This window comes from Heterodontus francisci, chromosome 9 (genome assembly GCF_036365525.1).
Source record: "Heterodontus francisci isolate sHetFra1 chromosome 9, sHetFra1.hap1, whole genome shotgun sequence".
Lineage (NCBI taxonomy): Eukaryota > Metazoa > Chordata > Chondrichthyes > Heterodontiformes > Heterodontidae > Heterodontus > Heterodontus francisci.
In genome coordinates this window covers 48,597,829-48,623,388 of record NC_090379.1, presented here as the reverse complement: position 1 = coordinate 48,623,388, position 25,560 = coordinate 48,597,829, and the positions used below count along the sequence as shown (strand labels likewise).

The window sequence follows — 25,560 nt, the reverse complement described above, 5'->3', positions numbered from 1 at the left end:
GCTTGAAAAATATTTTATCCAATCACCCATTCACATTATTATAATTTTTACTGTTTGCAGCAATTTAATACAATATTTGCATTAATGCATAATTTAATACGATAATCCAATAAAATAGTGACTACACTTCAAAAGTACTTCACTGGCTATAAAACATTTTAGGACATCCTGAGGTCGTGAATATATAAATGCAAGTGTCGCTTTTTCTTTAATAATGCTAAAAGTCATTATAAAACTTCCTACTTCACAGGAGCAAATTGGTACAGTATCAGTGTGGTATCACTCCTGTATCTGACTCACAAGGTTGTGACTTAAAGGCCCAGTAGAGGAATTGAGCACATAATCTAGGTTGACACTTCAGTGCAGTACTGAGGGAGTGTTGCAATATTGGAGGTGCCCATCTTAGGAGGAAACTCTGAACCAAAGCCTATTCAAGATTCTACAGCACTACCTAAAAAGTAGGGGAGCTCTCCCAGTATTCTGGCCAACATTTATTCCTCAATCAGCATCACCAAAAATAGATTAACTCTCTCATCTCATTGTTGTTTGTGGGACGTTCCTGTGTCCAGACTGGCTGCTACATTTGCCTACATAAAAACAGTGACTACATTTGAAACATAATTCATGGCTTCTTTGAGATATCCTGAGGATATGAAAGGCACTATTATATTGCAAGTTCTTTATTTATTGCTAACATTATGCAATAAATTATCCTATAAAAGTGGCAACTTCAACCAACCAGAATATAAACCGAATACTTTTAGACTAAGCTGGATTGACATCAGGAGCAATTCTTATGTACTACTTTTGAGCAACAGGGTCAGTTTTGAGCAGTGGCTAAAAATTCAATCTAAATATGTCAAAGTACAAAAACATTGGAATGGATGCCTGTTAAATACTTTTACAAGCTCTATTAATGTTAAATATATATATTTTATGTAAGTTACCATCTTGTACCTTTATTTAAAATCTTACAATTACACTTACCTTCTTGTGAGTTTTGAGGTCAATTTACTAAAGAGATTTGTGGAACCCCTACTTCGTGTCTGTGATAGAGGAGTGGCATCATGAGACAGCGTGGGAGATGCAGGTGGTCCATTGTATGTAGCATTTCGTCGTTCTCTGAGCTGGCCACCGTGGAAAGTGCTACGACTAGCAGTTCCTCTGGGGAAACGCATGCGGTCAGGAGTGGTGGCGCTGCTGATACTGTGGGTGGAGGTCACAGGAGTCCTATGACCTGGAGCAGTGCTACAAGAAAATATGTTTTTTTTTGAAAAAGCAACATAACAATTACTGTGAGAGTAATGAAGTAGTGTTTTGTAACTAGTGAAGCTCCAATATTGTCGCAGAACATATAATGCATTAAAAATATTCTCAATACACAACTGGTTCTCAAAAATCCTTTCTAGAGAAATAAAATGCTGTCACCAGCTGACATACATCAGAAAAAGTACCTACTCAAACAAGTTAATAAGCAAAGCTGCCTACTGCTGAAAGTTTGACCTGGGTATGATAAAAATACTAGTTGTAACAATATTAAAAATAACAGCACTGTGAAAATATCAAATTGGAAATGCATAATTCCAACATATAAGCACAAACAGCTGAATTAAGCACTGAAAGCTTTTCTATGTACAGAAATTGACAAAAGTAGCATATTTGTGAAATCTACTGGACTGGCAACTTCATCTTCATTCATCCAAATTCCTTTTTAGAAGCCAGGATTATGTATGAAATGAAATGAAACTAGAAAATGATTACTTAAGATTACAGTTTGTGTGAACTGCTCACAACGGAAAATAAATGGACAGTTCCCTTAGATTAAGAGTTAAGAGAGAACTATCACGCTCTTAGGCACTATTCATATGGTATTCAGATTTATAGTCCTAATGAATAGTAATCAGAACTGCTGATCTGTAATTAATAATTAAAGTAATTCAATTTTTTGGTCTGCTTGTTAAGCTGATGAATTAGTTCGAATTACCCTAGAAACAAGTCATGTATTAACATGGCTGCAATCAAATGGGGCTACCATTTTACATAAATATTTCAGGATTGAGTAAGTATGGGCACTGAGGCTGCAGCTAAATCTATGCAATTGTTCACAGATTCCAACACATACATAGAATTAAACAAAACTAGAACAGGTAAAAAATATCAGCAGTTAGATTTAATGAATTATCCTCCTTTGCTTACTTAGGCCGGAAGTTATCTGCTTCATTGTCTATTGCAGGCATCATCTTGGTAGCATACCCTGAGCCTGACATGGACATTGACTTCTGATGTCGCAATCGGGCGGAAGTGGAAGATGTAGTAGAAGCGGATGTAGATGCAGGAGGAGATACATATGCAGACGCAGAATTGGTCGCACAAGCAGACATTTCTGTCAGGCTGTGATAAAGTGTGGTTGAGATAGAGGCAGAAGCAGAGAGAAGTACAACGTGGAGCACAATGTTGAACAAGTGCAAATTAAAAGAAAGCAAACACCATGCTGTTTAAAGAAGTTAGCTGTGATCTTACCCTTTAAAATAACAGTGAAGACAGAAGAAGAAAAGCAGTTTAAAAATGCAAAGCAGCAAAGTATTCTACAGTTATTTCAGTACTATGTCCAATGTAATTTTTAGGCAACAAAGCTATTTCAGCACGTGGAAAGATCTACTTGCAAGAGGTATATAGAGACATGTAATACATGAGGTACGTACAATTTTCTATTTTAGCTTCCATCATTGCAACACAGAAGCATTTGTATATTATTAGTTTAGATAAACTGTTCTAAAATAAAGTGAATTCTGCACCATTATAAAACATTTTTGACTCTAATTACCTGTTTTCCTTCCCATTCTGTAATACTGAATGCCTATCTACGTTTGTTCTTTCACTGCAGACGTATGTATTCCGTCGAGTCATTCCTCCAGACACCGTGTTATTCTGATAACAGATAAATAAGCATTGGTTTCTTCAAAATTATTCAAAGCTGCTTCTCTGCTGATTCTATAATGTAATTTCTCCTTTTATGCTTCTTCAGATAGGTTTGCATAAAATCTGAAATGCAGACCTCTACAGCAGCAACCAACAACATTCAATAATTAACAAAAAGGAAGCGGACTTCTCCAGGAGATACTGAAGCTTTCCACCCAACACTTGGATCTAGCAATCGGGCCTAAAACTGGCAAAGCTTACTCATTAAAAGCACTGGGAAATGATTGTTCAGGCTGAAATTCAGATATGTAACTCTCTGCAATGACTGCCCATTGCTCTATTGCTAGAGAATGTCTCTTTAAAAATGTTTGTAACCATAGAACCTGAAATAATGTTTGAGCTTTGGCTCAGTGATAGCATTCTTGCCTGTGAGTCAGAAGGTTGTGGGTTCAAACCACACTCCAGAGACTTGAACACAGAACTCATGTAGACATTTCAATGCGGTACTGAAGGAGTGCTGTACCTTTAGAGATGCTGCCACTCAGATGAGATATTAAAGCGAGAGCCCGCTTGACCTCTCAAGTGAATATAAAAGATAACGTGGCACAATTTGAAAGCAAGCAGAGAGCTCCCCCCCACCCAGGTATTCTAGTCAACAATTATTTCTCAATCAACACCACCAAAATAGATTATCTGGTTATTTATCTCATTACAACAGTGACTGCACTTCAAAGGTACTTCATTGGTTATAAAAATACTCAGGACATCCTAAGGCCATGAAAGGCAATACACATATAGAATTTCATTCTTTCTTCTTTATACAATACTGCAAATCTAGTGATAAATACATTTTAAGTGCAGAATTAGGATCCAGTATACTTACACTAGTTACAACTGAACTCTTCTTGCGATCAGGAATCTCTGCTTTGTTCGGGTTATTAGCACTTCCCAATTTAGGACTGGAAGGAGTAATTCCTCTTCCTCCAACAGCAGAGGTGCTAGACTTCCTTGACTGAACTTCCTCCTTCAAGTCACTATCTGCAGTGCTAGTTTGACTTCTCTTTGGATAGGATACCACTGGTGGAATAGAGGGCCCAGCTTCGAAAAAAAAGTTCATTTTCTGATTTTAAAACGTTTACTTTATGATTATCTTTCGCAATCTGTAATTTGCTTTCAACTGTCTTCCTGACAATTTATTAAACTCATCATGTATGTGAGGTTGGATGTATATTAATCACCAGGCTTTGGTAACATTCCAGTCTGCAGTTCTTGAGTACATTCACCACTATCACATAGCTCTTATGATAATGGATTCTTTAAGTTTAGGAAGGCACTCTAGTCTAAATATATGCAATATGCTTTCTGCTGCTACAGTTAGGAAGGAATAAAAACCAACATTTAATTTAACATATAAAAGAACAAGCCAGTCTCCTTAGAAAGTTAATCATGGCTGATTCTGAGCACTCACCATGATCACTGTACCGTCGTTGCTTTTGATTGGCTGATATACTTCTTTGGACCTTATGATGGGAAGGAGATTGTCCGGTACTATTATTGAGGTCACTGCTTGGTCTGATCTTAGCTAAGGAAAGGTTACTGCTGGAGCTTGAATCACTGACTTCCAACTGAGAGGGTAATGAAGCAAGTTTAGTTGAGAAGCAGTCAAAATGCCTTTAACGTATCAATATGACTAAACTAAGTTTCAGTTAGTTCATTAAATTCATACTACCATCTACAATCTACAACACCCACAAGTGTAAAATGATGTTGGATTTTCAAAAATCCCTGTTACTCAGCAGCTCAAATTTAGTAAAGTAAACTGATTTGAATCTCTACAGTATTTGAATCTACCTGTTCTCAAGCCAGAAAATGTTGCAAATAGTTTCTGATTACAGTTGACATAATAGCTAAAGTGTTAAGCCAGAGATAAGCAGTAACCTGAAATGGAGTATTTATATCAGCAAGCGTTGGAATAATTTATTTCAGAACAGGTTTTCAACTAACATCAGAAAATGGAACATTTCTACTCCAACCATTCTATTCAGAGTGCTTAGAGGTCATTTTGATTAAAGATAATAGTTTTGAATAAATATGGACGGTGGAAACCCTAGACTTCTTGTGTACCTTGACTGCCAAAAGGCATTTGACAAAGATCCACGGAAAAGACAATTAGTTAAACTGAAAGTTGTAGGGAATCAGGGTAAACCCTAAAAATAGATGAGAAATTAGTTGATCAGCAGGCAGTAACTAGTGCTTGTTGGAGGAGTTGTGCTAGGTTTGCGGGAGGAGAGAAGTGCTGAATGTCGCGCCCTAGGGCTCGATGCTGTCATCATTACTGCGTTAGTTTACATAAATGACCTGGATTCAGAAATTCAATGTAAACTGGTCAAATATACAGATGATATCAAACTAGGAGGAGCAGTGAATTCAGGGAGATAGCTCAAAAGTTACATAAAAATATGTAAATAGCATGAACACTGGCAGATCAAATTTAATGCAGTGTAAAGTACTGAACACAGAAAGAAGAATAAGCAACACAAGTACTTCATGAATGTGTACATGCATACAGAGCACCCATCAACAATGCCAATGGATGTTAAGCTATATCGCCAGACAGGAAGATACAAGCCAGAAGCAGCTGTGACCAAACTAGATATGGACTGGCCATCTAGATTACTGCACCCAGTTCTAGTCGCCAAGACACAAGGATGATTTCTATGCTAGAGGTAGCACAGAGAAGAGCCATGAGGTTGATCCCTAGTGACAAAAGGTTGAAATTATGAGGAGAGACTTGGGCATTATAGCCTGGAATGGAAGCACCTGAGAGGTGGTCTTAGAGGGACAAGACACTTCTGGAAATGGAAAAGGTAAAGCCAGAATATTAGTAGGACAAGGGGACACAATTTAATATAGTGAAAAGTAAATATAGGACAACAACAACAATTGGCATTTTATTTTATTTTGCACCATAATCTACAATCAGATTTCTTCACTGGAATTAAACTATCCCAACTCCTCCTTAGAAAACTGATCTAATAATTATACCTTTCTGAAAAACAATCAAGAGGTCTAAATGCTCCTGCAAGTTTTTTTTCTATTTTGTTTTTCATTCATGAGATGTGAGCATCGCTGGCAAGGCCAGCATTTGTTGCTAATCCCTAATTGCCCTTGAGAAGGTGCTGGTGAGCCACCTTCTTGAACCACTGCAATAAATGCAGCAAGGAGACTCTGTGCCACAAACAGGAAGGTACAGATTCAATCCATCACTCTTCTTGGTTTCTGATCTCACTTGTGTTAAACTGGGAGGTACCTAAAGCTGTTGCATTTTCAATGTCGGATGGAAATTGGATTGGGCAAGTGGGGTTATCCTGCCCATGCGGCACATCATATCTTAGTAGCTATCCCACCAGTCTGCTTTCCAGGCAGCATGGGTGCGATTCTAGAGAGCTCGGAGTATGAAAGAAATTTATATTGTCTTATTCTTGGCATTTCTTCGCGGACGAAGTTTCTGGGAAGGTTATAGTCATTAGTTGCAGGCCCACTGGTGGCTAGTCAGGCCCATCTGTGACCAGCAGATTCTCCCACAGTGGGTACAAGTGAAGGTGTAGTGCTGCTGGGGGCAATTGAATCTATCCTTCTCCTCCTTTTCTCTTTCACGCTGGTTCTTCACTCAGTCTCAAAGGTGCCTGTAGCCCTCCTGATGTAGTATCTCCAGGCATCACGATCTATGGCCTGCACTTCCTGCTGGCGATGGTCAATGTGCCACACAGAGAGGGACTTCTTCAGGAAGTCCTTGAAACATTTGCATGGGGCCCCTCTGTTCCTTTTACCCGTGATCAGTTCTCCATACAACACGATCTTGGGCAGGCGACTGTCGTCCATCTAGGCAACGTGACCTGCCAATGCAGTTGGCTTTGCAGCAGGATGGCCTCGATGCCGGTGATATTGGCTGTTTCCAGGACTTCAATGTTTGTGATGCGGTCCTGCCAGCGGATCCTGAGGATGCTGTGGAGGGAGCGCTGATGGAAGTGCTCTAGAAGACATACATGACGGCGGTATAGGACCCATGACTAGGCGCCATACAGAAAGGTGGTGAGAATGTGGTTGCTCCACACATGTTTTTACAGTCTGCTGAATGTTCTGTTTGCTTTTGAAAGCCTATTATCCATTTCCTTGTCTATGGTGGCATCAAGCGAGATGACGCTCCCCAAATAAATAAATTGCTTGATGACATTCAGCTCGGTTCCCTCAATGACCATGCTTGATGGTCTATATTCTTCTTGGGGTGCAGGCTGATGCAGGACTTCAGTTTTCTTTAAACAGATTTTTAGTCCGAAGAATTGTGCCACCTCGGAAAAATGTGTTGTTATACATTGCAGGGATGACTGACTGTGGGCCAGGAGATCTCAGTCATCGGCGAAAAGTTGTTCACGGATGAGTTTTTCTTGTGTCTTTGTGTGAGCCTGAAGACGCCTGAGGTTCAAAATTCCTCCATCAGTCTGGAAGCTCCCTCCTTAAGGCCTTCTGTTGCCTGCTGCAGCATCATGCTGAAAAAGATGGTGAATAGGTCAGGGCCAGCACACATCCCTGCTTCACTCCAGTGGAGATACTGAAGGGACTCGAGAGGTTGCTGTTTTGCTTGACTTGTCCGTACTGATTTTCATGAAACTGCTTCAGCATGGCCAGGAACTTGGGTGGGCATCCAAGTTTTTCAAGCATTTTCCAAAGTCCATCTCTGCTCAGTGTCGAATGCCTTGGTGCGGTCTACGAAAGTGACGTACAGGCCTTTGTTTTGCTCACAACACTGTTTTTGTAATTGTCTGAGTGCAAATGCCATGTCTGTGGTGCCTCTGTTTGCTCTGAAACCACACTGGCTCTCTGGGGGGTTTTCTTCAGCAATGGTAGCCTGTTCAGAATTTTCTAGCCAAGATCCTCCCAGCAATAGAAAGGAGGGTGATCCCACGGTCGTTCGAGCAGTCTGATTTTTCTCCTTTGTTTTTGTGCAAGGTAATGGTAACGGCATCACGAAGATCCCGCGAAATCCTGCCCTGTTCCCAGCAGGCCGTGAAAAACTCATGGAGTTTGGTGTATAGGGCAGGGGCACCATGCTTCAACGCTTTGGGTTGAATTCCATTGGTTCCGTGGGCTTTGTTGTTCTTCATCTGGTTGATGGCAGTCACAGTTTCCTCTAGAGTTGGGCTCTCATCCAGTTCTTCTTTGACAGGCTGTTGTTGGATGTGATTGATGGCAGTATCATGCACTGTGCACTTGGCGCTGAAGAGAGTTTCAAAGTGCTCCGACCAGCGAGACAGGACTGACTCCTTGTCGGTGTGTAGGGTCTTGCCATCAGCACTCCTCACAGGGTTTTGGGTTTGATATGTTGGTCCATCGACAGATTTTAATGCTTCATAGGAACTTATGTTGCCAGTATCAGCGTACAGTTGAGTTTTTTCCTCAAGTGTGATCCACCAGTCATTTTGAATGTTCCTCAGTTTACACTGAAAGGTGCTGCATGCTTGACAGTCTTTTTCTTTTGGCTGGCCGGCTGAGCCAGGTGAGCCTGATGAACTGACCTTTTTATTTTTAGAAGATCTTGAATTTCCTTGTCATCTTCATCAAACCTGTCCTTATTTTTCTTGGTGCTGGGTCCGATAACCTCGTTGGAAGTATCCAATTCTGCAGCTTTGATGTGTTCCCGGAGTTCTACTGGAGTGGAATCAGCAATGAGATCAAGATGTTCCAGTCTAGTCGGTAAGGCTGCTTGCTATCTATCTCTGCAAGACAAGGCTTGCAGGTTGCTGACTCAAAATTTCTTAAGAGTGGGTTGTCTCTAGGCTTGTTCTTGGGCTTAGGCTTGAAGTGGAAGTACAGCTTTGAACGAATGAGCTGGTGATCTGTATGACAGTCAGCACTGGGCATGACTCTAGTATACAGGATGTCCTTTAGGTCATACCGGTGCACCAAGATGTAATCTATCAGGTGCCAGCGTTTAGAGCGGGGATGCATCCATGTGGTCTTGAAGCGATCTTTTTGTTGAAAGAAGGTGTTGGTTATGAAAAGCTGCTTTTCTGCACAGAGTTCCAAGAGTAAACGTCCATTTTTATTACAGTTTCCAACTTCATGGTTTCCAAGCACTCCCTTCCATGCCAGGCTGCCATGGCCTACTCTAGTATTGAAATCGCTAAGGACTAAAATGTTGTCCTCGGGAGGGGCATTCTGGATGAGTTCACGGAGATCTGCGTAGAACATATCTTTGTCAGCTGGGTTACCCTTCAGAGTTGGAGCATAAACGCTGATGAGGGTTGCATGCTGCTGGTCTTGGAGGGGCAGGGACATGATGCATTTGGAATGGACGATTGGCAGGCTTGAAAGTTTAGTGGCGATAGTCTTCTTCACCATGAAGCCAACACCGAAGAGGGGTTGTTCACCTTGAGGTCTACCTGACCAATAGAGGGTGTAGTCAGAGTTGTGTTCTGTTAGGCTGCTTTGTTCTGAGAAGCGGACCTTACTCAGGGCCGCTATATCAATGTCTAGTCTGGCTAGCGCATGGGCCACCAGGGCTGAACATTGTTGGGGGCGGCTGTTATCATCAGAGTCAAGCATTGTTCTCACATTCCAGCAGGCTGCTTTCAAAATTTTTCTTCTTTTCCCACCTTTTGAAGCGAGGTTAGCAGTTCGCGTTTCTTTCTCTGTCGTAGTTTGACTGCATTAAGAGATGACCGTTGACCGTGGCAAGCCAACTGGGTGGTAGGGAGACGAGCATCTGTTTAGGCCACCTTTTCTAGGTCACTCTCCAAATTCAGAGCAAGCAGTGCTGTCTTTCAAAAAGGCTGCTTGGTTGCTCAGGGTGCTACCAGGTGATGATGTTGTCTCTAGGTCATCATCAAAATGAAAAATATCCTGAGCCGCTTGCATGCAGGACTGGAACTGCGGCTGCCAGTGCCATCTTGCACCTGCCATTTTCTCCCCTTTCCAGTCGCTGCAGAACTTACTTGTTGAGTTATAGTTGGGGTGGATGGATTTCCTTCGTGCCTGCGCAGTGGTGCTTTAAGGTGAAGTACAGTTTCCGATGACTGACCCCACCCTTTAAGCCTGGAGCTCATCTGTCGTGGCCAGTGAACTGGGACGGCTTCAGCGAGGTCTCCAAGCTGTAGGTTTGGATTTAGAGTTCCCCTCTCCTAGATGGGTTGCCGACTAAGGCTTGAAGGGACCCTTCTTCCCTTGCTATTTATCCATAGCTGGTATATCAACAATCGTAGTCCACGCAATATGGTGTGGTACGCCTTTGGTCCAGAACACGATAGTCACTTGAGCCACTTGAGCCCAGGCGGTGTCATGTTCATCATTTCTCCCCTCACCTACGTTTCGCCCGTCAGCTGATGCAGTGTGGTGCTTGGAGCCAGCAGTGACAGCTGGGTGTAGATGAGGACCAGTAATTCCAGTCCATCCGACAAATTGGATGCAGCTGACTGAAAATACAAGGTACTACCTCCATCTGAACACCCAATACTAAGTTATATTGTAAAGTCATGTAAATAGAAAAGGTAGGGCAATCAATATGATTTTGGCCATTATTGGTTGTAAAGGTGTCAGATTTGGCTCAGTGATAGCATTCTTTCATCTGAGTCAGAAGGTTGTGGGTTCAAGTCCCACTCCAGAGATTTGAGCACATAATCTAGGCTGACACTTCAATGTAGTATTGAGGAAGGCACTGTCATAATTACCTGTCTTTCAGATGAGAAATTAAACCAAGTTATCTCTCACGTGGGACTTAACAGATCCCATGGCATTATTCGAGAGAAGCAAGCAAGTTCTCCTTGTGTCTAACCAATATTTATCCCTCAACAACCACCACCAAAGAGAGATTATCAGGTAATTTATCTCATTGTTGTTTGTAAAGAATTTCTGTGTGCACATTGGCTGTTGTGTTTCCCTATGTTCCAACATAAGGCTGTTTTCCCTAGAGCAGAGAAGGTTGAGGGGGAACCTGATTGAGGTATACAAAATTATGAGGAACATTGATAGGATAGATAGGAAGAAACTTTTTCCCTTAACGGAGGGATCAATAACCAGGGGGCATAGACTTAAGGTAAGGGGCAGGAGGTTTAGAGGGGATTTGAGGAAAAGTTTTTTCACCCAGAGAGTGGTTGGAATCTGGAACACACGACCTGAAGGGATGGTAGAGGCAGGAACCCTCACAACATTTAAGAAGTATTTAGATGAGCACTTGAAATGCCATAGCATACAAGGCTACGTGCCAAGTGCTGGAAAATGGGGTTAGAATAGATACGTGCTTGATGGCCAAAACAGACGATGGGCTGAAGGGTCTGTTTCTGTGCTGTATAACTCTATGGCTCTAACAGTAGCGAATTTGAAAATACTACATTTGTCATGGAGTACTTTGGGAAGTTTTGAGGTTGTGAAAGGCACTATATAAATGCAAACAGTTCCTCTTTTTATACTTACCTCATTGGACTTTCGACCCAACAGCAAATATGTTGCTGTTATTTCGTCATATTTCATTTTGGCAAGGGATTCCTGGATTTCATCACGGCTATAACCCATTCCAACCATTATATCTGTAAAAGAGAGAGCAGACAGTTTTCAAATAGACTCACCCTAACTGCTATCTGATCAAGTTCATTGTCTCCCAACATATTCCTTCACATCTAATCTTATCCTCACACCACATTTTCCCTTTGGAAGGTTGCTAGTAGTCTCCTAAATCCACAAATATCAGACTTTTTACACTTTCCTTCTCTTCCGAAACCCACTTTTAGTTTCCACATAAGATCAAGACATTACCTCAAGGTAACTATGTGATATTGTAGTTCAATATGTTGCCCTACTATCGTTAGGACCAAGGTTTGAGGCAAGCTCGCCATGAAAGAATAAAAATGTATCAGCTAGTTGTAAGGCTCAAACACATTGCTGCTCATTTGGCACAAATTAATAACTTCACATATTGTGATCAAAAGGATAGCTGTTATTAGAAGTAGAAGATTCACACTTGTATAAGTAAAATAATTTCTGAGGTTGAGTTTAAGGTATATTTTGTGAGGGGGAAAAATTGTGGGAGCCTTACTTTATATCCAACCAATGCTACATTTAACTTAGAAGTGCTTAATGGTAACAATGGATTAGATGGCTCACGTAGAGAAAAATATTAGGGCATATTTGAAGGATGAGTCGTCTGTGTCTGTGCCGTAACATGAGTCTATGAAAATTAGAAGTCTTCTGTTTTTTTGCCTTGGCATCCCTCACTTTTATTAATCCAAAAATAATTAGAATGCTAATGCTAGTTACAGCTTAACCTAAAACTCTGAATCTAAGAAAGGTGATCAGTATATGAATATTCAATTCTTTTTAAATGTAAAAAAGCTAACAAAAAGGTAGTTAGGTATGTAGTACTGAATTTCATTTTCTTATTTTATATCTAGATTACAAAAACATTTCATAAATGCATTTAAGTAGCTCTCTGTTCAGTTGATTAGAAAAACTGCAAAATATACAAGTATATTTAAAAATTACAAACTCATGCAATATTTCAATTACAAAATGAGAAATGGATTGGAACATACCATGGTACTACTGTTACAGTAATACATTGCTTTAGATAGTGGTGGTTAAAATGAATAAATTAGGTTGCCATTTCAAGATTCAAATGTATTGCAATTTTTAATGCTGTTTAGTTTGCAAAGTCTCACTTTAAATTTTGTGTCCATTTTTAAAAGAATGTGTAAAACACACAATATAAAGGTTATGTATTGCCAATTATCCTGTCTTGCCTAAATTACTTCTCATCAGATAATGCAAACACTGTGACAAGAACAAACTGCAATATCTAGTTAAAAAAAAATACTGCAGATGCTGGAAATCCGAAATAAAAACAGAAAATGATGGAAATGCTCAGCAGATCAGGCAGCATCTGTGGAGAAAGAAATACAGTTGACTTTTTGGGCTAATGACCTTTTGTCAGAATTGGGAGAAGATAGAGATTTAACAGTTTAATAGCAAGTGCAGAGCCAAGGAAAAAGGAGGAAAGAGTGGAGGCAAAAACAAAGGGGAAGAACTGTGATAGGATGGAAGGTAGGAGTAATTTAAATGACAAAAAGGATGAGGGGCCAGGCAAAAGTGGATAGTAATGGGACAACTAAAGAAACAGAAGATGAATCTAGAGTGGCTGTAAATAGCAACAACAGAACCATTACTGCTACGATCTGAAGCTACTGAAATCAATGTCAAGTCCGAAGGTTGTAAAGTGTCTAATCAAGCTTCATTGGAACAGGGCAGGATGTCAGAATGGGAGTTAGAAGGTGAATTAAGCAATCGAAAGCTCAGGATGACGCTTGCAGACTTAACGGAGCTGTTCAGCAAAGCAAGGTGAAACAACAAATTACTTGTACTGCTTTCAATTTAGTATACTGTATTCACTGCTGATGATGTGGTCTCCTCTACAATGGAGAGACCAAGTGCAGTTTAAGTGATCACTTTGCTGAACACCTTTGATTTAAGTGGGGGTCTTCTTGATACCACTTGTTCAATGAAATCTGAAACTTTAGCCTGAAATACTCTTTCAGTGCCACAATAAGTCAAATAACAAATTCAGCACAGCAGTTGATTCACACTTACCTATTCTCTTTGAATCTGCAATATCCAAATCTGGTTCTATAAAAGGTCTAAGCTCATCATCATCATGACCTGCATTAATCCATCGGTCCTTCATGATTTGCTGGCATGAGAAAAAAACAAATTAAACTTCAATTTAACAAGATAAAGCAATATAGATTGAAAGAGATCTGTTATGCACCTGTGTGAAGGAACATGGAACTAAAGTTGACCCATGGTGCTGTTGCTCATCTGAAACACACACAGCGATTGATAGTTGCTTTCCAACCATTTCTCCTTATTGCTTGTGAAGGTAATGATTCACGTTAAGTTTTGATTCCATATGCACCAGCTGCAGTATATTAGCAAAAGAAACATTCATTGTCTGCGAGCCTAGATACTGAGTTTCAGCAGGCTACTTGATCATGGAGATGAGTAGCATCACAGCCTGGCATAAATCTGTCCTCGTTTGAAATCCATGTGAGTGCACTTTCCAAAAGGCGTCACTGGACAGTCATCATCAGGAACATGAACCCTGATCTTTCCTCCATGCCCCTGGCCATTGAAATGCATTGTACTACTCCTACTGTCCCCTGGCCAAGATCAGCTATGATCATCCCTGACAAATTGCTCAGTATGTTTACCTGCACAATCATCAGGTAGCTTTTCAAACAAAAGTAAGTTCTTGTGCCAACAGCTATAGGCAAGATGCTTCAGTAGATATGGTGCTGGTCTCAGTTGTGATATATTAAAACAAACCACAATTCTATACACACACACATAAACTGTTGCACAGATACAGACCATTTGGCCCAACTTGTCTATGTCTGTTTATACTTCACAAGAGTTTTCTTTAAGTATAATTATCTCTTCCCACTCTGTCCTCATATCCCTGCAATCTTTTATCCCTCATGCACACATCAGGTCTCTTAATTGTGTCAATGCTATGTGCTTCAACCACTCCTTATGGCAGCGAGTTTCTCACCACTCTGTGTAATTTCTCCTAAACTCTTTATTTAATCTGTTAGTGGCCATCATATTTATGCCCCCTTGTTCTGGACATTCCAAAAGCCTCTATCAGGTCTCCTCTCACTCTTTGCTTTTTCAGAGAAAAGAGCCCCAGCCTGCTCAATCTTCCCTTATGGTTACATCCTCTTAATTCTGGTAACATCATTAGAAATCTTTTCTGCAATTTCTCCAGTGTTTCAATATCTTTTTTGTAGGAGATTCCATAGTTAGGGGGACATACAGGCAACTCTGTAACCGTCATCATGCTGTGTTGCCTCCCTGGTGCCAGGGTAAAGGGTATCACAGAGTGGGTGCAGAATATTCTGCAGGGGGAAGGTTGTGAGCCCAAACTTGTGGTACACATCGGTACCAATGACACAGAGAGGCGCAGAGAGGTCCTATGGTCAGATATTCAGGAGCTGGGGAGGAGGTTAAAAAGTAGGGCCTTGAAGGTAGTAATCTCTGGATTACTCCTGGTGCCACGTGATAGCGAGAGTAAAAATAGGGAGGATCAATGCACAGCTTGAGGCATGGTGCAGGAGGGAGGGCTTCAGATTCTTGGGGTGTTAGTTTAGTTTAGAGATACAGCACTGAAACAGGCCCTTCGGCCCACCGAGTCTGTGCCGAACATCAACCACCCATTTATACTAATCCTACACTAATCCCATATTCCTACCACATCCCCACCTGTCCCTATATTTCCCTACCACCTACCTATACTAGGGACAATTTATAATGGCCAATTTACCTACCAAACCTGCAAGTCTTTTGGCTTGTGGGAGGAAACCGGAGAACCCGGAGAAAACCCACGCAGACACAGGGAGAACTTGCAAACTCCACACAGGCAGTACCCATAATTGAACCCGGGTCGCTGGAGCTGTGAGGCTGCGGTGCTAACCACTGCGCCACTGTGGGAATAGATCTGGGGCAGGAGACATTTATTTAAAAGGGGCGGACTACATTTAACAAGACTGGAACCAATGTCTTAGCGGGGAAGTTTACTAGTGTGGTTGGGGAGGGTTTAAACTAAATTGGCAGGGGGATGGGCACCAGCATATAGAAGTAGAAAAGAGGAATAAGGAGCACAAAGTGAGAATGCTGGATAGTACCAGAGAAGGGAGCAGTACCATATTAGATAGGAGAAAACTAAGAACGAGTTCTCAGAATACAAAAACAGGTTTGGAATGCCTGTACATAAAAGCACAAAGTGTGGTGAATAAGGTTGGTGAGCTACAAGCATATACTGCCGTGTGGGAATATAATGTTGCAGCAATAACGGAATGTGGCTTAAAAAGGGTGAGGACCGGGTGCTTAACATTCAAAGATGCAAAGGGCTGGATTTTACCAAGTCGTGATCTGTGGCGGGGGAGCCTGAAGATGATTCCGGATGAGGCCCGCCATGGACCTCGATACTGGGAGAGCCCGGCCCGATCCTTCCAGTGGCGGCAAGGCACTGTGGCGGCCCTCGCCACTGGGCGACGGAACCACAATTTAAATATGCAGATGAATAAAATTACTGGATTTACATACACTTACTTCAAATCCTGAGGGCCCGCCGCGCTCTTCGATGCCGCGGCCGATGCTCCCGCACCTTCAGATCCCCGTCTGGGGAAATTGGGGGGGGGGGGGGGGGGGAGAAGGGGGTAGGTTTGTCAGTGTGTGGGTGGTGGGGGGTAGTTACGTGGTCAAATAAACGTAAGGTTGAAACTTAAACTTTGTGCAGTTTTGGGGGGTGGCCGGAGGGAGGTCAGATGTTAATGGTAAGTGTTTTGGGGGGTGGGAAAGAGGTGTTGGAAATTTATTTAATTTTGGGGGGTTTGGACTTTAAAAATTTAAATTGGGTGGCAGGGCTGGCTGCCCTTTAAAACTGGCGGCAGTACCTGCGCACAGGCAGCTAACACCATTGCCGGGGACGGACAGCCCTGCCCCCTCCACGAAATTGGGGGGGGGGAGGCGGAGGGGGTGGTTTGGGCCGCCCCAGCTATTTAAATGAGTCGCCGCGTTTGAAATTGTGGCGGGTCTTTGTGCGGGCCGCCATGTTTTGAGCTCGCTGAGATCCAAAGTGTTCAGAAAAGATATGGAAGGAAAAAAGGGAGGTAGGGTGGCTGTACGGATTAGGTAAGACATTATGGTGTTGGAAAGAGCAGATGTCCTTAAGGGGGTAAGGACAGAATCCATTTGGCTAGAGTTGAGAAGCAAAAAGGGGATGATCACGCTACTGGGGGTATTCTGTAAGCCTTCAAATAATGAGAAATAAATCAGACAGCAAATCGGCAGGGAAATCACAGAAATGTGCAACAACTATAGCATGGTGATATTGGGGGACTTTAATTAACCAAATAACGATTGGGATAGTATTAGAATAAAATATAAGGAGGGAGAGGAATTTCTGAAATGTGTTCAGGAGAACCTCCTTGACCAGTATGTTCAGTCCAACTGGGAAGAAGACATCTGGTGCTGGGGAATGAGGTGGACTAAGTGTGGGGGAACACTTGGATAAGAGAGATCATCCCGTCATAAGGTTGAGATGAATAATTGAGGAGAAGGAAAAATCTAAAAGTAGAATGTCGAAATTGAAAAAGGCCTAATTTCAATGGGATGAGAAGGCATCTTAGCTAGGGTAAAAATGGAACCAAAAACTATTAGGAAAATCTGTAATGGAAAAATGAGTCATCTCTAAGGATGAGATGCTTCAGGTACAGGCTAGGTACATTCCAACAAGGACGAAAGGTAAGACAACCAAAGCCTCTTTGGGTGATGAGGGAGATAGAGAATATGATGAAACAAAAATAAAAGAGGGTGATGCATGTCAGGTGAATTCTTTAAGTGAGAATCAGGTCAAATACACTGAGCTGAGAGGAGAAGTGAAGAGGAAAATAAGACTGGCAAAGAGAGAATACGAGAATAGAATGGCAGTTAACATAAAAGGGAACCCAAAAATCTTCGACTGGCATGTCAATAGTAAGTGGGTAGTAAGAGGTGGGTTAGGCCTATTAGGGACAAAGAGGGTGATATATGCTTAGAGGCACAAAGCAAGGCTAGAATACTTAATGAGTCCTTTGTATTAGTATTTACTAAGGAAGTGGATGCTGACAAAATATTGGTAGAAGTGGAGATGGTAGAGGTAATGGACGGGGTGAAAATTGAGAGGCAGGAGGTACTGGAAAGGCTGGCTATGCTTCGAGCGGATAAGTTGCCTGGTCCGGATGGCTTGCATGCAAGGTTGCTGAAGGAAGTTTGGGGGGCGGGGGGGAGGGGGAGGTGGGTAGAGAAGCAGAAGGGCTTACTATAATCTTCCAGTCTTCCTTAGATATATGGGAGGTGCCAGAGGATTTGAGAATGGCAAATGTGACACCCTTATTCAAGAAAGGTGCAAGGACAGTCCAGTCAGTTTAACATCAGTGGTAAAGTTTTAGAAACAACGATCAGGGAACAAAATAACAGGCATTTGGAGATGTTTGAGCTAATTAAGGGCAGCTAGCACAGATTTGTGAAACGCAGATCATGCATGACTCATCTAACAGAATTCTTTGAACAGAGAAAGTTAATGAAGGGAATGCAATAAATATTATCTATTTAGATTTTAAGAAAGTGTTTGACAAAGTATCACATAAAAGGCGGGTTAACCAAATTGAGGCTTATGGATAGGAGGGTCAGTGACAGCCTGGATAAAAAATTGGTTTAAGGACAGATAACAGTGTATCATGGTAATTGGTTGTTTTTCAGACTGACGATGGCAGCCAATGTTGTTCTCCAAGGATCTGTGCTTATATATGACTTGGATATTGGAATGGAGAGCAACATTTCAAAATTTGCCAATGATACGAAACTTGGAGGATGATACAAATTGCATAGATAGGCTAGCAGAATGGGCACACAAATGGCAAATCGAATTTAATACAGAGAAGTGTAAGGTGATGTATTTTGGCAGAAGGGATGGGGAGAGGCCATGTAGACTTAATTGCACAGTTCTAAAGAGTGTGCAGGGACAAAGAGATCTGGGGGTACATGCGCATAGATCTTTGAAGGTTGCAAGACATATTGACAGAGTGGTCAGCAAAGCATATGGGATCTTGGGCTTCATAAATAGAGATGTTGAGTACAAAAGCAGGGAAGTTATGCTGAACCTTTATAAAGCTTTTGTGAGGCCACAACTAGAGTATTGCATCCAGTTTTGATGACCACACTTTAGGAAGGATGTGAAGGTCCTTGAGAGGGTGCAGAGGAGATTTACCAGAATGGTTCCAGGGATGAGGGATTTTAGCTACAAGGTTAGGTTGGGAAGTTGGGGTTGTTCACCTTGGAGCAAAAGGAGATTGCGGGAGATTTGATAGAAGATTATGGCAGGTTTAGATAAGGTAGACTAAGAAAAACTGTTCCCATTAACTAATGATACAAGGACTAGGTGACATAGATTTAAGGTTCTGGGCAAGAGATGTGGGGGGGCGGGGGATGTGAGGAAGAACTTTTTTTACACAGTGAGTGGTAATGACCTGGAACACTCTGCCGACAAGGGTGGTGGAAATCGAGACGATCAATGATTTCAAAAGGAAATTGGATGGGCACTTGAAGGAAATAAATTTGCAGGGCTAGGGGGACAGAGCAGGGAATGGGACTGACTGGATTGCTCTACGGAGAGCTAGAATAGACTCGATGGACTGAATAGCCTCCATCTGCTGTAAATGACTCTAAGACTCTATAGAGACTAAAACGGTGTACAGTACTGTTTAGCAATTTATTCAGATACCCTTGCTCTAACTTATTTAAATTCTCATCTTCCAATGAAATAAGTGACCTTATTCCTCCAAACAAACTTTGCTATATTGAATTTCAATTGCAATTTATCCGCCCACTCTGCAATCCTGTTTATTTATTACTGTATTTTGGTACAGTCTTCCACATTATTAGCTATAGCCCCCAAATTGGCATCATCTGCAAATATTGACACCATATCTCCAATGCCGAAGTCCAAATTATATATGTGATAAACAACAGTGGTCATGCATGGAGCCCTGTGGACAGCATTACCCACTTTCTGCCAGTCTAAGAAACTTCCCTTGGCTTCTACCATTTTATGTGTTGTTCTTTTCATTCTGCTACCATGTCCCTGACTCCATATGCACTGATTCCCTTGTCCCAGACTTTACATACCCGGACTCTCATATGGTACCTTATCGAAAGCCTTTTAAAAGTATTGCCCTTGTCTACTCTGTTATTTCTTCATAGAATTTATTAAGATTAGCAAACATGACCTTCCTGTTAGAAATCCATTCTAATTATATTGTAATTATAGAAGTTTTGTTATCTCATCTTCTAGAAAAAATTCCAGTATCTTTTCTACCAGTGACATTAAGATAACTAGTCTATAGATTAGTTCTTTCTGAAGATAGGAATTACATCTGCTGTCCCTCAGTTCTCTAGTACCTTTTCTATTGAATGTTTTATATATAGATACCAGTGCTTCTGCTACCTCCTCCCTAGTTTATTTTGAATATCCATGGGTGCAATCCATCTGGACCTGGGGATTTGTCTTCCTTACATTTGGCTAATTTGTCTACTGTCACTTTTCTTTCTATCTTAACAATCGCAATATCCCTCCTGACGACTTCTACTATTGTCATTTCCTCTTTATTCACCACTTAAAACTGAGGCAAAGTCTCTATTCAGTATTCTTGCATTTCAACATCATCTCCCATGAGTTTATCTTGTTCACCCCTTCGTGACAATATCCCTACTTTAATTTTCCTTTTGTTACTTAAATGTCTATAGAATACTATTTATTTTAATATCTTTGAAATTTTCATTTCATGTTTCCACTTTGCCTTCCTAAATTATCTTTTTATCTCTTTCCTAAGCTCATCACATTCCCCTTTGGCATCCTCTATTATTTATGTACTTTGTGTATGCCTTTTCCTTTACATTCAATTTTTTTCCTCACTTCTATTTATCTATAGCATCGTACTCTTGGGAATTTTGTTCTTGCCTTTCAGTGGAATATATTTCTCCTGAACTCATCAATTTCTCCTTTAAATATTGCCCACTGTTGTTCTACAACTGTCTCAATATTTTTCTCTAGTTTACTTTCCTTTGCTTCATCTCGTTCTCCCAGATAGCTTTTCTCCAATCTATTACTTTGATCTTTAGTTTTTTTAGTTTTAGAGATACAGCACTGAAACAGGCCCTTCGGCCCACCGAGTCTGTGCCGACCATCAACCATTTATACTAATCCTACACTAATTCCATATTCCTACCACATCCCCACCTATCCCTATATTTCCCTACCACCTACCTATACTAGGGGCAATTGCTAATGGCCAATTTACCTATCAACCTGCAAGTTTTTTGGCATGTGGGAGGAAACCGGAGCACCCGGAGGAAACCCATGCAGACACAGGGAGAACTTGCAAACCCCACACAGGCAGTACCCAGAATTGAACCCGGGTCGCTGGAGCTGTGAGGCTGCGGTGCTAACCACTGCGCCGCCCATTTGTACAATCTATCTCTCTTTCAATTATCTCAAACAGTATTATATTGTGATCTTTAGATGTTCTCTTACACTTAATTCTCTGATCTGTTTTGGTTCATTTCCCCTTACTAGATCTAGCAGCACTTCCTCCATATTGGGTCAAAAGGAGTTTTGGACACACTGTAAAAACTCCATCACATTCTTCCCTTTCATTTCCCCCCCCTTTTTTATAACTCATTTAATAGATTTGCTTACATATTTCACCTTTAATTTATTTTCCATTGTTTGGTGGTCTTTAGTGTAAGTAAAGAGCTAATCAGACTGCACTGAAGTCTTCTATACCACTACTGATTTATTGTAGTAAAAGTAAACTTCATGAGAAAGTATAAGTTAATTTAGATACAGTGACCACTGAACTGTTGAATAAAGGCCATCATTGTCATGCAGAAAGGGTAAAAAAAAAGATATAAAAAGTCAGATCAGGTACTTTAGTATTTAATTAAAGTCTGATCAATCTGCGTACATCAATTCTCTGGTTAAAACAATCAAAGTTTTGTTCCAGGTGCTGCTAAGAGTATGCTTAATAGATTTATATGCTCAATAAGTCTGTGAACGTCTGTCATTTAATGTTGCAAACACTATTATTTTGAGTAAACTACATCCATCCTCCAACAGTGGTATAACCCTTATAGTATGACCAATCCTTTCCTACCCTTTATCCCAATTCTGTTCCAATAATCTTGTATTTTCTTGCTACTGCCATTGTTATTTCTGATTAACACGGCCATCCCACCACCCCTTCTTAAGATTTCTCCATACATTATAGCCTACAATATTTAACTGCCAATCCTGCCCTATCTGCAGCCATGTTTTCAATATCACGATTAGGATGTGTAGGATGGGGAAGGAAACTGCAGGGGATGGGCACAAACGAAATGTGGAGCTTATTCAAGGAGCAGCTAATGCGTGTCCTTGATGAGTATGTACCTGTCAGGCAGGGAGGAAGTTGTCGAGCGAGGGAGCCGTGGTTTACTAAAGAAGTTGAAGCGCTTGTCAAGAGGAAGAAGGCGGCTTATGTTAGGATGAGACGTGAAGGCTCAGTTAGGGTGCTTGAGAGTTACAAGCTAGCCAGGAAGGATCTAAAGGGAGGGCTAAGAAGAACAAGGAGAGGACACGAGAAGTCATTGGCGGATAGGATCAAAGAAAACCCTAAGGCTTTCTATAGGTATATCAGGAATAAAAGAATGACTAGAGTTAGAATAGGGCCAATCAAGGATAGTAGTGGGAAGTTGTGTGTGGAATCAGAGGAGATAGGGGAAGCGTTAAATGAATATTTTTCGTCAGTATTTACAGTAGAGAAAGAAAATGTTGTCGAGGAGATTACTGAGATACAGCCTACTAGGCTAGATGGGATTGAGATTCACAAGGAGGAGGTGTTAGCAATTTTGGAAAGTGTGAAAATAGATAAGTCCCCTGGGCCAGATGGGATTTATCCTAGGATTCTCTGGGAAGCCAGGGAGGAGATTGCAGAGCTGTTGTTGTTGATCTTTATGTCGTCATTGTCGACAGGAGTAGTGCCGGAAGTCTGGAGGATAGCAAATGTTGTCCCCTTGTTCAAGAAGGGGAGTAGAGACAGCCCTGGTAATTATAGACCTGTGAGCCTTACTTCGGTTGTGGGTAAAATGTTGGAAAAGGTTATAAGAGATAGGATTTATAATCATCTTGAAAAGAATAAGTTCATTTGCGATAGTCAGCACGGTTTTGTGAAAGGTAGGTCGTGCCTCACAAACCTTATTGAGTTTTTCGAGAAGGTGACCAAACAGGTGGATGAGGGTAAAGCCGTGGATGTGGTGTATATGGATTTCAGTAAGGCGTTTGATAAGGTTCCCCACGGTAGGCTATTACAGAAAATACGGAAGTATGGGGTTGAAGGTGATTTAGAGCTTTGGATCAGAAATTGGCTAGCTGAAAGAAGACAGAGGGTGGTGGTTGATGGCAAATGTTCATCCTGGAGTTTAGTTACTAGTGGTGTACCGCAAGGTTCTGTTTTGGGGCCACTGCTGTTTGTCATTTTTATAAATGACCTGGATGAGGGTGTAGAAGGGTGGGTTAGTAAATTTGCGGATGACACGAAGGTTGGTGGAGTTATGGATAGTGTCGAAGGGTGTTGTAGGGTACAGAGGGACATAGATAGGCTGCAGAGCTGGGCTGAGAGATGGCAAATGGAGTTTAATGCGGAGAAGTGTGAGGTGATTCACTTTGGAAGGAGTAACAGCAATGCAGAGTACTGGGCTAATGGGAAGATTCTTGGTAGTGTAGATGAGCAGAGAGATCTTGGTGTCCAGGTACATAAATCCCTGAAAGTTGCTACGCAGGTTAATAGGGCTGTTAAGAAGGCATATGGTGCGTTAGCTTTTATTAGTAGGGGGATTGAGTTTCGGAGCCACGAGGTCGTGATGCAGCTGTACAAAACTCTGGTGAGGCGGCACCTTGAGTATTGCGTGCAGTTCTGGTCACCGCATTATAGGAAGGATGTGGAAGCTTTGGAAAGGGTGCAGAGGAGATTTACTAGGATGTTGCCTGGTATGGAGGGAAGGTCTTACGAGGAAAGGCTGAGGGACTTGGGGTTGTTTTCGTTAGAGAGAAGGAGGAGGAGAGGTGACTTAATAGAGACATACAAGATAATCAGAGGGTTAGATAGGGTGGATAGTGAGAGTCTTTTTCCTCGGATGATGATGGCAAACACGAGGGGACATAGCTTTAAGTTGAGGGGTGAAAGATATAGGACAGATGTCAGAGGTAGTTTCTTTACGCAGAGAGTAGTAGGGGCGTGGAACGCCCTGCCTGCAACAGTAGTAGACTCGCCAACTTTAAGGGCATTTAAGTGGTCATTGGATAGACATATGGATGAAAATGGAATAGTATAGGTCAGATGGTTTCACAGGTCGGCGCAACATCGAGGGCCGAAGGGCCTGTACTGCGCTGTAATTAGAGATACAGCACTGAAACAGGCCCTTCGGCCCACCGAGTCTGTGCCGACCATCAACCACCCATTTATACTAATCCTACACTAATCCCATATTCCTACCAAACATCCCCATCTGTCCCTATATTTCCCTACCACCTACCTATACTAGTGACAATTTATAACGGCCAATTTACCTACCAACCTGCAAGTCTTTTGGCTTGTGTGAGGAAACCGGAGCACCCGGAGAAAACCCACGCAGACACAGGGAGAACTTGCAAACTCCACACAGGCAGTACCCAGAATCGAACCCAGGTCCCTGGAGCTGTGAGGCTGCAGTGCTAATGTTCTAATTCTAATATGTTTCCTCACTTCTATTTACTGCCTTTAATTCTGCCGATCTGCTTCTTTTGTTCTGTACGTTGCTACACAGGCAATTTAGTATGCTCTTATTTTCCATTATTTCTGCTTTATTCTAACAGGTGGCTTACTATTACTTCCTTAAGCCTTTTCTGTTCTTTGCCTATCTAAGTTGTCTTTATCTCTTTTTGTATTATGACTTTCGCTCCCGTCCCTTCTTTTCCATATCTTGACATTATTTTCACCAGAGTCCTTAAAAATAAATGGCAAAGTTAGAAAAGAGGCAACATGGATATGAATTAACGTTTGTTTAGTGATCAGTAATTTCTGATGACTGCATAAGTTTTGAACCTGAGTTTCACTGTTTGGATTATTAAAGCAGAAGTATATAGCATGCTGGCATTTCAATATAATTGCTTTAGTGTTACAGGAGTTTGTTTCGAGAATTTTCTATGCAGCAACCTTGGGTGTGTTATCATGCAAAGGAACAATGTGCAATGTAGGTACTTATCACAACAGAAAGAGGAAACAAGGGACAAGTTATTTTAAAATTGGTTCTACAGTTTATAGATAAAAGTAGAGAAGGTCATAGAATGATGGGGAAGGAAAATAAGCAATTTCAAGCTGTAGAAATTAAGTTGCCAAACAGCAATGAAGATTAATACACAAGGTTTTTCCTTTCAGTTTCACACGTATAAAGATAGACAATACAGGATCTAAAATAAAATACAAAATTCGGTAGCATAATAGAAAAGTTTTCTTAGGCACAGCACACAATTAGCTGCCTTGTTTCACAAGGCCAACTAAATGTCTTTTTAAATAGAAAACTTTAGTCTTCAGTGGAAAGTATTGATCAGAAATACTGTAAGACTGAAGAGAGGGAAGGAGAGGGGACAGAGAGAGAGGGAGAGGGGGACAGAGAGAGAGAGGGAGAGGGGAAGAGAGAGAGAGAGGGAGATGGGAAGAGAGAGAGAGAGAGAGGGAGATGGGGTCAGAGAGAGGGAGGGAGGGAGAGGGGGACAGAGACAGGGAGAGGGGGACAGAGAGGGAGGGAGAGAGAGGGAGGGAGAGGAGGACAGAGAGGGGGAGGGAGGGAGAAGGGGAGAGAGAGAGGGAGGGAGAGGGGGACAGAGAGAGAGCGAGGGAGGGAGAAGGGGGGAGGGAGAAGGGGGGAGAGAGAGAGGGGGAAGGAGAGGGGGACAGAGAGAGAGAGGGAGAGGGGGACAGAGAGAGA

General features: G+C 41.7%; 1 protein-coding gene and 1 long non-coding RNA gene across 9 annotated transcripts in view; one reads left to right on the top strand and one right to left on the bottom strand.

Annotated features, from left to right (window-relative positions):
• The window catches only part of mark3a (MAP/microtubule affinity-regulating kinase 3a), a 227,124-nt gene that overhangs the window by 18,791 nt on the left and 182,773 nt on the right, over positions 1–25,560 (bottom strand). For 7 of the 8 annotated variants that reach the window (XM_068038986.1, XM_068038978.1, XM_068038979.1 and 4 more), the window contains 6 exons: positions 13,552–13,651; positions 11,386–11,498; positions 4,388–4,544; positions 3,803–4,017; positions 2,825–2,928; positions 988–1,248 (listed from right to left, as the gene is read on the bottom strand). In XM_068038986.1, coding sequence (XP_067895087.1) covers positions 988–1,248; positions 2,825–2,928; positions 3,803–4,017; positions 4,388–4,544; positions 11,386–11,498; positions 13,552–13,651 — 950 coding nt within the window. Of the gene's footprint in view, positions 1–987; positions 1,249–2,824; positions 2,929–3,802; positions 4,018–4,387; positions 4,545–11,385; positions 11,499–13,551; positions 13,652–13,773; positions 13,880–25,560 lie in introns of those variants that run through there. The other variant, XM_068038982.1, reaches the window with a different exon arrangement.
• On the top strand, positions 2,321–4,136 carry LOC137373735 (uncharacterized). Its single transcript, XR_010975682.1, has 2 exons — positions 2,321–2,694; positions 3,026–4,136. It is a non-coding gene; the product is annotated as an uncharacterized lncRNA (long non-coding RNA).